This window comes from Dermacentor andersoni, chromosome 8 (genome assembly GCF_023375885.2).
Source record: "Dermacentor andersoni chromosome 8, qqDerAnde1_hic_scaffold, whole genome shotgun sequence".
NCBI lineage: Eukaryota > Metazoa > Arthropoda > Arachnida > Ixodida > Ixodidae > Dermacentor > Dermacentor andersoni.
The window spans coordinates 149,546,700-149,559,523 of NC_092821.1; the positions used below are offsets into that span (position 1 = coordinate 149,546,700).

The 12,824-nt window shown below is 47.1% G+C and overlaps 1 protein-coding gene across 2 annotated transcripts in view; it reads right to left on the reverse strand.

Moving 5' to 3' along the window:
- Positions 1–5,164: 5,164 nt before the first annotated feature.
- Positions 5,165–12,824, reverse strand: part of ema (C-type lectin domain containing ema) — a 78,616-nt gene continuing 70,956 nt past the window's right edge. For both annotated transcript variants that reach the window (XM_050176594.3, XM_050176595.3), the window contains one exon: positions 5,165–5,735. In XM_050176594.3, the coding sequence (XP_050032551.2) occupies positions 5,632–5,735 (104 nt within the window). In that variant the 3' untranslated portion in view covers positions 5,165–5,631. The remainder of the gene's footprint in view (positions 5,736–12,824) is intronic.

Sequence of the window (12,824 nt, forward strand, 5' to 3'; positions counted from 1 at the left end):
GGGGGGGGGGTCGAAATGCAAAAACCGCCCGTGTCCAGTTGCATTGGGGGCACGTCGACGATTTCCCTGGTTGTCAAAATTAATCCGGAGTCCCCCACTGAGGTGTGCCTCACAATCAAACCGCGGCTTCGGCACGTAACCCCAGAAGACCGCTTTCTATTATTATTATTTCTTTAATGCGCGAGCATCAGGAGTGTCAAAGTGGAAACGTACGCTTGTAAAGCGTGGGAAGCAGATCACGTGGTAGAGGTAGAGACGGGATGGGAGACCTTAGAAGAGGGTGTGCGTGTGTGTGTTGTAATGATAAGCAGCAGCACTTGTGCTCAGGCACAGTTGCAAGGCGGAGGTTAGAGAACAAGAGTGCAAACAGGCGTTCTGGCGGTAGACCCGGATGTCTGCTTCCTTACAAGTGCAGTCCTCGCGATTCCTCGTCGTCCTGCAGTGACCGCTTCTGCCAGCTGGCAGAACGCTGTCCAGTAGGCTTCCCTTGTCATGCATTTGGATACGCGTTACCAATGGCTGCCTCAAACCTGCGCGTTGCGAAGGGATGCCGTCTACGCTCCCTGGGGCGTGAATCCCGCTACTGCCGCAAGTACCCGCCTTCACCGTCCGTGGTCGGCGTCCAGGCCTCCACGACGGCTCCAGATTGCCGGACCACAGCGGCGATCTTGCCCCAGCGTAATATCCTGTTCGGTATCCAGTTTCGGTTTCGAATGGTCATGACCGCTGGCGCCACTCCGCGCCTAACGCTGCAAGTGTGCCCTGAAGTATTTCCGAACAGCTCAGGTTCTCATCCACAAAGCAAGAGCTTGTGGATCACAGAGCAAGTGTAGAGGGACACCGGTGGAATGCCCCAACTGCCCTGCGATCAACGTCGATCTCAAACATCTAATCTGGTCCTGCCCTGCCACAGCCTCCCCCAGGGACACGCACACCCGACCTCAAAAGGTGGCATCGTACGAAGACTGGGTCGCACCGCAAGCAGATGCCACCAGAAGAATTAACGCTTTGCTGTCCTTTGCGAAGGAGGCAGGCATACCTTCCTTTCACCTGATCCCTTACCCCTATCTTAGGCCACGGGCCATCCCTTCTAATAAAAGTTTCAATCAATCAATCAATAAATCAATCAATCAATCAATCAATCAATCAATCAATCAATCCTTTCCCCTCACCGGAATAAACGATTTGTTCGTCTGGTCCCCGACTCGAGCAGTCCGGCTCTTCTTTTGCGGCGCATCGCGCCAGGCCGTTAGGCCTCATGCGTAGGTACCACGGCAGCCCCGTCGCTATCCCAGGTTATCGTCATATGCTCTCACAAAAAAAAAAAAAAAAAAAAAAAAAAACTCCACAATGCGTGGCGATGCTTCCTTTATTTCCGGCATCTATAGGGTGCGCTGCACTTTGTGCACCGCATTCCGAGACGACGCTTCCCGAGTTCCACGGTTTTCCGGAAGACACGCCATCATCTGGGTCCGCACCGCCAACTCTGTTTCCCTCCAACGCTGCTGGCCCGAGACTCTCGAGAAATCCCCTCGCGGAAAAGCGCCTCCGATGCGAGCAACTAAGGCCTGCAGCATCGCTTCCGAAGGAGCACGTGTACCCTACGTGGCTAACCTGGAGTGCGCGGCGCTCACAGCTGCATTTGCAGCGCTCCCGAGCGAACTGCGACGCCGCTCGTTCCGTATGCAAATTCGGTTGCGCCGGCGAGCCGAGAGAGCGAGGACGTTGCAATCCAAATCTGCGACAAAGTATGTACAATCGACTCTTGGAAGCTTGCGGCTATATAGCTGCTGGCCTGCTGGACTTCTTCGCCGTTCGCTACCAAGAGCGGCCGCTCGCTGCTCCTGTGGTCACTGCAGAGCCAAGTGTACGGCGCTGCAACGACGGCACGCCCCAGTAGCGCTGCGGATAGATGGATGTTATGAGCGTCTCCTTTGGAACAGGGCGGTGGGTTGCGCCATCAAGCTCTTGCTATTATACTGTCTAATGCCCTACCTAGGTTAAACAATGAAAAAGTAAAAGACGATGAACTCCCACAACCAAATTTTCTGATCCCCTATTGCGAACTTTGCTTTAGTACGTCTCCGTCTTTTGTCGTTTCCCAACTTTTCTTCCACCAATCTTCCAATCGTCTCTTAATAATCTCGACTGCGGACATGTTTACTTTTCCCCTGCTCTCGCTGAACCCAAGGGCTTCGAGGAGGCCAGTGGTGCCTAAATAGACCGCTGGGCAGATGTCTTCACATTCTAAGAAAACATGGAGGTCCGACCGACCGAGGCGCCACCTCGTGACCTCTTCGTCGGCGCCATGGTGCCTGTCGAGTGGGACGCTTGAACTTCGGCTCCACACTGAAGCCGGAAGCAAGTCCCTGCAGCCGATGTTGCTCTCTTGGAGGACCTGTCCGCCGACCCAATTTTGCGGGGGGGGGGGGGGGGGGGCTGATTACCTCTTCTCTGGCGAAGTTCGCGACTCGCCCATCGAGGGTGGTGCAGTAAGCCTTCGCCCCTCCAGCTCGATCTACGCGGGGTTCCCGAAGATTGCCCGAGGCCCCTTCTTGCAACCACAGCAGTCGTTGACGCGGCCTTCGCTCTCGTCAGCCATTAGGCGCACAGCGAGGCTCCCCTCGTAGTAGACGTTTCACCACTCCAACCTCCCGACGGGTCCGCGGAAACGTGGTACTTTCCCGACCTTGCCGCATCTCCGGTTCTCAGAGCTGTCATTGGCCGGAGGTGCACTGCAGCGCTCGGCGACATCTTGCTCGAGGAAGCCGATCGCTTTCGACCAAGCTGAGATCATCGTTATCGAAGATGTTCGCGTGCGGTTAAGGACCACAGCAGAGAAATTCAACGCAGGCGGACACTCCAAGCGGCCGAATGGACTGTAGCGCGCGAAGTCGCTGATTAACAGAGAGCTTTAGTTTAGGGGACGCAAGCAGCTTGAGTACGCAACTAGGGGCCACGGTACTGTCCATGCGCAGACCGTTACGTCTGTGTCTGCACATGCGCAGTAGCATCGCCCCTAGTTCTTGCGTGCGCAAGCCGCTTGCGTCCCCTAAACTAAAACTCTCTAATACCTAAACCGAACTGCCGATTTCGGTTTTGGGCAGGCGCCATTTGAACGCTAGCTATAGCGCGGGTTACGCCGGATGCGCTAAGCGGCGCGGAATTTTTTTTTTCCTTTTACTGCTCAACCGCGCCTGGTCTTAGTGCGGAATCGTTTTATTATTTAGTGAAAGCAATTGCGACTGATAATAACGCGACAGCGTCAAGGGCCCCGTCTCGCAGGAAATGTGAGGTCCCGCGTCAACCGTCTTTTCGCGAAACGTCGTTGCGAACCACGCATACCCAACCAATCTTCTATCACCAAAGTTGCTCATATACCTTGTCTTTCATTTGTTACAAAGTTATTCCTCGGAATTTTGAGAATGACAGCCCACAAACAAATGTAAAAAAAAAAGAAAACCGACAGCGCATACTTTTTATGTTAAATCTTCCTAGAATGAAATATCACAAGTGCGAAACAATGACAGGTAATCGACCTACGCAAGAGGCCGCGTTTCTACCAGAAGGCTCGCCTTCGTGCATAGCGTTCGCCGCCAGCGTTTCCCGGTAAACATTACGAACACATAAGCTGCAGTTGCCGGGAAGCTGACGACAGTCAAAGCTCTCAAACGAAAAGCAAAGTGCTTCCGCTGCCATTCCATCTTCGCAGAGTGGAATGGTTGCCCGGACTCGCGATTGCCGCTTTCGTTCCGCATCGCGGGAACGTTCTTCGTCGGTGGTCGTTTCGCGCCAGCGCCGTTCACATTCTCGTTACTGTTCCCTCCGGCGCTCCTCGCACGCATGCTGTTCTTCGGGTGTACGAACTATACGTGTCTGCCCCGTCGATAACGCAGCAGTTTTTTAGCGCCGGTACCTCTACTGCTTATACACTGCGATAACCTTGACGTCACGCTATCGTTCACGGCGAGCGTTCTTGTGTTCCGCATTTTGACATCTGCGCCGCCGCACTGCAGCCGTGCATGATCACAAACAAAGCGAATTAAAAAATGGGGTTTTACGTGCCGAAACCACTTTCCGATTATGAGGCACGCCGTAGTGGGGGTCTCCGGAAATTTCGCCCACCTGGGGTTATTTAACGCGCACCTAAATCTAAGTGCACGGGTGCTTTCGCATTTCGCCCCCATCGAAATGCGGCCGCCGAGGCCGGGATTATATCCCGCGACCTCGTGCTTAGCAGCGCAACACCATAGCCACTGAGCAACCATGGCGGGTCACAAAGCAAACAATGAAACCCATTGCGTATGGGTGTGTTAGAAATCGCCGAGTCCATTTCTGTTTCCGGACGCCGAAAAAGAACTACGGACGGTTTGTCACATACAGCTTTCGCTTGTAAAAACTCTCGGGGCCATCCGGCGCCTGGCCTCCGAAATGCAAGGTGTACCGGTGCGTGCGAAGGCCGAGAAGCGAATCGTGCGGCCAGCCGAACTCTCCTCTCGCGCTTCTTTCTGGACGCGCAGCGCCATCTGGCAGCGGCGCCGAGAAGTCGGCGCGCGCGACGGCCTCCGAGACGAGTAGCGTGGTGCGCCGGTCGCCACGAACGCTAAGAATTGCATACTTCCTGGCAGCATGGCAGTGCGGCATTTCAGTTTCTCCCCAATCTCCTCCGACAGTGAACCAATTTGAAAAACTTCCGGGGCAAAATGCTCCCTGACGACATCTTGTAACTTCCAGTGCATAATCAAAACTTGCAGAGGGGCCTGGTGAGGGACCCTACAAAAGTGAATTATTAGCGTGGACACGTAATAAGGGCTTACAGGAGAGGAGCAATCAGTGAGAGTTTGCAAGAAATGTGCGTCAGAGAGAGATTATTGGTTGATAGAAAGAGGGAAAGCCTGCTGACCGCACCGCAACTGTTACGCGAAATCTATTGTTTTCTTTTTTTGTATGTACCTTTCCCCTCCTGCCTTGGCCTTCTAAGGCCTGCAGTATTCCTAAATAAATAAAAACTGCTTGGCACAAGACTGACACTTGAACATCGGTCAGCAGCGTGGGAAAGGAGAAGGGGCAGCAAGATGACAGAGGAACTACAGGCACTGCTACAATCCTTTGTAGTGTGCCTACCATCCCAACCAACATTGAAAGCAGGGAGACAAGACACAAATTGTGCAAAATTTTCAAATATATATTTACTCTCAGTCTCCGACAATGCGTCTTTCTTGTCTATTTACAACAAATGCGCCAAACAGTAGTTTTGCCAGCACGTGTGTACAAGAGGGCATAGTTCCTCACAATACACAGCCTTTAGATAAAAAAGAAAGGAAAGCGAAGAAACCCAATGGGTCCCCAAAATCGCATAATTCACTCACTTCGCCATTAGTTCATACAAGCACCCACACTGAAAGACAGAACAGGCAACCTCGCCTACAAAAAACTTCTATCTCTCCTCTTCAGGCTGTCGTCGACCTCAACAACTCATTGGTTTATTGCGAGAGATACAGGTGGAGGGGGGGGGGAGCAGTCAACTTCAGCATTGCGAAACTGTACAGATCGAAGCAGACCTGCACCTAAACACCACCACCGTTTTTCTGCAGATGTGAGCCGCATTTCGAGCCAAAAGCCGAAGCAAAGCTAAATCCAAGACGGGTGGCTGAAAGGCCTGCGCAGCTGTGTGCTGCTGGCTTGAACACTGGTTCCCAGGGGCACAAACACGCTAGACTGCGCGCACCAGACATCTGGAAATGCAGAGGGAGAAGACGCGAGAAATTTCAAGGCCGTTTCCTTTGCAGTGACACGTTGGGTGAGAAATGCTAGTAAAAGTAAACAGCAAGTCCTTCCAGCACTGCTAACTTCGCCTTAAATAGTTGGAGCAGGTGCCTCTCACTGCGTGCTGCATGTTAAAAGGAAATTCGTGAAGTGCCGTAATCTACAAAGCCAGCACAAGCACAGGCTAGAACGTTGATGTGCTGCGACTTGTTTTTGCGAGGCAGACTCGTTAGTTGCCAGGAACAAGTCGTTATAATGCGAGAGCAAACTGCTGTTTCAAAACCTGCAGGTCAATCTTTAGCTACAGTCAGGACTTCAGGCTGCTTCCAGACATGTGTTCCATTAAATGGGGTTAGTAGTAGTAGTAGAGCTCTTTGCCAAACTTTAGGTTCACACTTCACACTGCTTTTCCGAGCAACAAACATCAGCACTGGTTCTAATTTCAAGAAAGACAAAGCTGGCAATCCAGTTAGCCATCATGTGATGGTTGCGTGTGACATTGTCATGGGAACCACATAAACCTCGTGCTACAATGTTATAAAGGTCGACCTTTGCATCCATCTATATCTTTAGGTTCATACTTCACGCTGCATTCCTGAGCGACAAACGTTGGCATGGGTTCTAATTTCAAGAAAGAAAGCTGGCAATCCAGCAAGCCATCAAATGATGGTAGCACGCGCCACTCATGGCAACCACATAAACCCCCGACAATGTTACAATGGTTGACATGTGCACACATCTACAACTATAAAGATTCACCATGGAACCGCTGCGCTGACATACTGCAATGCAGGACAGGCGGCAAGAGAGTACGGAAAACCAACCTCTTAACCTATATAAACACAGGTCACTTCAGTCATACCACCTACAAAAACAAACGTACCAAACACATACAAAAAAGACTGAATGTAGACTAGTACTACAAGGATCTTGCGATTCATGCAGATCAATTCAGCCTCGAGATGGTTAAGCACAAGAAACTAGCATGTGCTAGGAAAGTGATGGCAAGGGTATTACTATCACAATAATCTAGGAGGTGCATTTGCCTCTCCCCATTTGCTCGCGAGAGCGGCACTAGCCCGACATTGGTGTGTGTGTGCGTGTGTGTGCCCGTGCAACTACTGCACATTTTCTGGTGGTTAATACCATGATTACATGTCATGATCTCTTAATGACTAAGCGTAAACGGCGTTCTACTCTGTTCCCGTGTGCTTACGTTTCCTTCCAGTGTGCTACTAGTACATTACTTTGAGGTGGCACTCTACAATACAAACCAGAGTCCTATTTCCACAAGGCAAAATGACACATCTACGCTGTGCAACATGGCCGATACATTCCCAGGCCCTCAGAAGAAATGGACTGGTTACAGCGCCTGTGCAAATAACAAAGGTTGCACGACCTTCAAATGTAAAGCCAGCTGAATATACTAGACCCGAATACAGTGTCAAGAGGGATGGAACATATCAAAACCACTTTGATTGCCACTAAGTATTGCACTGGGCTGAGATACTGCAGGGCAGTTTAAGCGGAAGCTCTGAAGCTGACTCCTGACCATCTCCGATTTCCCTCTTCAAATACGTGTGAAATGCAGAAAGAGTCCTCATTAGACAAAGACTGAACTAGCTTAAACGAGGTTAGTTACATTTTAAAAGCGAAACTGAAGTACCTACTAGTGTCTGTTGAAAGGTATTTTTGTTCAGGCACCCGTGTTGGTCAGAAAGAAAACTAACAGGAACTTGAAACCTTACAAATAGTTTAAACATCAGTTTCTAACGCATTAATGTAAACCTTACGAATGACTCCTGGTCCGACCATTGACACCTTGCACGTCCCATATAGAAAATAGTTGCGTGTGCTACCACCAACATATATGTATCATCAACTTTAGGCGCTCTCGTGAGTTCAGTTGACAGAACTGCCAATACCTGTAAAGGTGGAGTTCATCATCATCATCATCATCATCATCCTATTTGATGTCCACTGCAGGACAAAGGCCTCTCCCTGTGATCGCCAATTACCCCTGTCCTGCGCCAACCGATTCCAGCTAGCGCCTGTGAATTTTTTAATTTCATCACCCCGCCTAGTCTTCTGCCATCCTCGACTGTGCTTCTCTTCTCTTGGCGCCCATTCTGTAACCCCAATGGTCCACCGGTTATGTAACCTACGCATTACATGACCTGCCCAGCTCCATTTCTTTCTCTTAATTTCAATTAGAATACAGGTAATCCCTGTCTGCTCTCTGATCCACACCGCTCTCTTCCTGTCTCTTAACGTCACGCCTAACATTCCTTGTTCCATCGCTCTCTGTATGGTCCTAAACTTCTTTTCGAGCTTCTCTGTCAGTCTCCAAGTTTCTGCCCCATATGTCAGCACCGGTAGAATGCATTGATTGAACACCTTTCTTTTTAATGATAGTGGTAAGCTTCCAGCCACGGTCTGACAATGTCTGCCAAATGTGCTCCAACCCATTTTTGTTCAGTAAATTTCCTTCTCATGGTCAGGGTCAACTGCAAATAGTTGACCTAGGTAAACATACTCCTTCACGGACTCTAGAGGCTGACTGGAGATCCCAAACTCTTGTTCCCTTGCCTGTCTACTGATCATTACCTGTTTTCTGCATATTAATCTTCAACCCCACTCTTATACTCCCTCTGTTAAGGTCCTCAATCATTTGTTGGTGCAGAGTTATGGAATTACAAACATGGGGTTGAATATCCAAGTTTTTCAAATTCAGGCAAAGCCTAGGAAAAATAAAAAGGCCATTACTAAAGTGTGCTACAGTTTGACTTTCTTTTTTCACCTACATGCAACAAGTTTAATTCACACTGGTGCCTAAGCAGGGCACTTCTGCATTTTACATGAATTTCAATTAGAAAACCAGACTTAAAGCTGAAGCTTCCCTTTAAGCGCATCTAACAGCTCAATGACTAATGCACAGCAAACGTGAACGCAACACTTCAACATTCAAACAGGTTTAGTCACGAGCATGACTGCACACGATGCAGAAATTCTACATGAAAAATTTTGTGCTGCCAGAAATATTTACACAGAAGCGTCAAGACGCATTTGCAATGCAGCCATCACGTCGGAAAAGGCTACAGTATAATGCCGGTTCAACAGACCTTTTCCACTACGACCAGACTACAATTCCCAGACAGGTCCAAATATGTTGTACTGCATCCCCATCTTAAACGAACCCCTTAATGAAGCGGAATTCCTGTCTTTGAATTTCATTAGATGAATGTGGACCTCTAAAACCAACGAGAACGTGTTCATAACATGGTACATTCTGGAAGGGTCAAAGAACTACCACTGCTTTTCTTTCACGCCAATTTCTAATGATTGTGCCTAACGATTTTAAAACCACTTTTATTTCTGAGGCCACTAAGCCATGAATTATTCGAATCTGTGTTCAGTGCACTCTGGACAATGTAAAACATAAATGATGCATTCACTAAGCAGACCAAAAAGCCCATGACTGTCTACACTGAAACACCATTTGCTAGGTTCTTTCCAAAAGTGTGCAACAGGAAATCGCACACCAGCATTTCTTTTCCTTCCAGGGACACCTTGAATTCTTGCACTGACCTCCACTTCCTTGTACAACTCAAACAAAGTACAGTTGAACCTCAATATAACAAATTATTGGATATAAGAGGTAAATATAAAATGTTTCTTGCCAGTATCAGTGTATAACAAACATATGCTTCTAATGAATACTGAATATAAGGAAGGTATTTTTATTTGGACGAATTACTGCACGTAATGAAGTTAATCTAAAATCTTTCCTGTTGACATCAATTTGTGACGGACATATGCTTATAATGAATATCGGATATAGTGAAGGTATTCTCATCCACATGCTACTTTGCGACAGTGAGGTTCGACTGATGACACAATCACGATACGAGCAGAACGTGCATCGAAAACATAAAGCAACTCACTCCAACACCTCTAGGAGGCCTTAACATATATGATAAGAAGTAGCAACACGGTAGAGGCACGCTTAGAGGCAGATGAAAATAATCATCAATGGGCTGTGATTGGCTGCAGGCATCTGGTACAGGCTGTGCGTTTGTACTGATGCAACCCCGAACCAAGCACACATGTTAGACATATTAGAAACCTGCTTGTACGCTTCCCCAATAAAACAAGCTTTCCCAAGTATCGTGACACTGCCGAAATGTGATCCCAGCAAACAGACCATGCACCCCCACATACTATTAAAATTACCCCTGATGAACTGTCACACGATGATGCTTCTGCATGAGGTAATCACAAATTCAGCACAAGATATCAAGCAGTGTGTTGTCTAAAGACAGACTAACATTTTCAAGCAGGCAAAAAAAGAAAAAAAAAATTGAATAAGAAACGTGAACCAAATTGGCGGTGCGAACAGTTGCAAGCCAGTCCTGTTATTACCAAATGGCATAGCTTGGTTCAAGGTGACCAAGTGCTAAGCTATCCTATTTCTGCAAACCTTGAATAAACTGCTAAATAACTACACTTCAAGCTGAAATACTTGTTTTGTGCCTGTTTCAATATATACAAACTACACATTCCATTAACAAGTTTCCTGGTTAGTGGCTGCTTTTCTTGTTAGTTTCGCCCTTTTCTTCTTTTTCTTTCAGTCCCTCAAAGAATGTATAAGAGCGGCACTACTATAATACAATATGCCTCAAATTCAATCACTACCAAATGGGTCAGATTCTTCCTTCAATGACTGCCTCTAAACATGAATTAAACGACTTCCTGTTACATCACTGCAACAAGTTGTATGAGCAATGACATCATGGATTGGAATGAAATGCTGTTCGAGCCATCTCCAATAATAGTCCAAATGTTCGGCGAACGTTAACGGGGCTCCAAAGTAACTTGTGTGTCACTAACTGCCCAGTATAGAGAGAAAGACGAGTTTAAATAACTGAAGACAGACACTATCCAGAAATTATGTGCATAATCCATGCATTATGCATTTTCCGTACATTCCACCTAGTGAACGAGGAGGCAACGAAGACTCCAACATTGTGAAGGATGCCGCCATTGGCCTAAATACCAAAGTTAAGAAACTAAGTGTGGTTACTCTCGTGCAATTACATCCTCGCTTTACGAATGTCAATAAATCTGCAGATAGCAGTAAAAAAGCCCCTTTTTCAAACCAACATGGACAAAGAAGACTTAAACAATACATTTCAAACACCAACACGTACAAAAAGAAAAAGAATAAACTTCATTGATGAACACCACGTAACGGTGCTGTTTGTTTTCCTCTACAAAAAATGATGTGTCATATACTGACCAAGCACTCCAATGTGTCCACTAACACGAGCACAATATTCCAATTTTGTTCGGACTTGGAACTTTACTGTTCTAGTTTCGTGAGCTCATAATTGTACTTGAGCCTCTGATATCAAGATGAGCCCTTGCATTCACAAATGCACCTCAGCTCCAGTAAATGGAAGAAAGACCTGCTCTTCGATTGAAGCAGTCTCTATGCTTCAGCAACGCTTCTCGTTGGTTCCTGTGAAGAGTTGCTTGACAAACACTTATCGATGCAAGTGCTTCTTAACAAGACATTTGACTGTGCCCGATTGCACTTTCAAAAGCTGCAAAATCCTTAGGGAACAAGTTTATCAGTGTTGGTTACTGTTCTTTGGACAGAGTTGCTGCGTCCTGGCTCAAAAGCTTTTATTTTCGCTGCAAAGTTGTGAAGTGATGATCGTAAGGATAATGAAGACTTCTTCAAAATCTTGTTTTTATGTTTTCATTGTCCCTAAACGTCTTCCTTAGGAGTTTTTCCAAACTAGAGCTTTAAATAACCTCCTCCAGCAGAGAGTCAATGGTAGCAATGTGAAAAGAGGTAACAGGCCCCTGATTTTCTCATACAGTATCAGATCTAAAGGCTGCATTTTGCCTAGAGAAGCAGTTTTGATGCATGCAGGGGTCCCACTAACAGTCTTTTAAGTATTTATTTAGAAGCAGGGACAAATGGAGGTGTATATTTCCCACCAGAGATAAAATGGAGGTGATGCACTTAATTTAGCCAAAGTTCCTCAAGGAATTTTACCCAGGCAATTTACTATTTACGACGCGAAAGACAGCTGCTAAAATGTTGCCAAGACTAAAAAAAAAAGGCCATGTTGTTTCTGATGCGACCAAAGCTTAACTAAACCGGTGAATTTGCCATAAATTAAACTCTGGTGTTGGTGGAGCTTACGGTACTAGTGACCACTCCAGTCAAGAGGTAACTCTGACCACCATTTGGTGCAATCAAAGAGTTGTGTTCAGACAAGGTGCGTTCGTGAATACAGCCTACAAGGCATCCCCACTACCACAGAAAACTAGGAAACAGTTTCACATCTCCTCACATTCCCTTCATTCACAACCGTGCCACTAAGAAGTACAGAGTTTGAGCAGATTCGTTAGGCACAAACACAAAGATCTAATATATAGCACAATTAGTTTTTTTACATAGTTCCACATATTTCATTCAACGTCCTGGCAAGACAATGCAACATTCCAACACAGACACTGCTCCGATCGTGCCAAACGTAAGTACACCAACAGGTATGACAGCAAAGATGCGTTAGCACAGTCCCAGGGCAGCTCGGCAAACTGCTTGACAAACCTCGCGCTCGCTGTGAAGCTGCTGACCACAATGGACAGTTCCACTTCTTTCAGGGCCGTACTTTGTGAATACTATCTTGAATGCACAAACTGAAAGTACAGAAAAAGTGCGTCCAGGCTCTCTCTTATCTCTATCTCGCTTCTTTTAACCCTCGTTTTAGAATTATCTTCTTTTTCAATCCTCCAAGGACTGCTGCTTTCCCCACAACCCCCACAATCATTGGAACTGACAAAAGCATTCATGGCCACACCAACCTCACCTAAGTCCAGCACGCCTGCAACTATACTTTTGGCATATGACTAACCACAGTGGTCAGCAGGTGAGGCTTGAGGATCAATTCCACTACACTAGGTCCCTTGACCATTGATCGCTGAAAGACGACGCACACGCAGAGACTAGATGCAAATATTAATAACCATGTGCTTTGTAC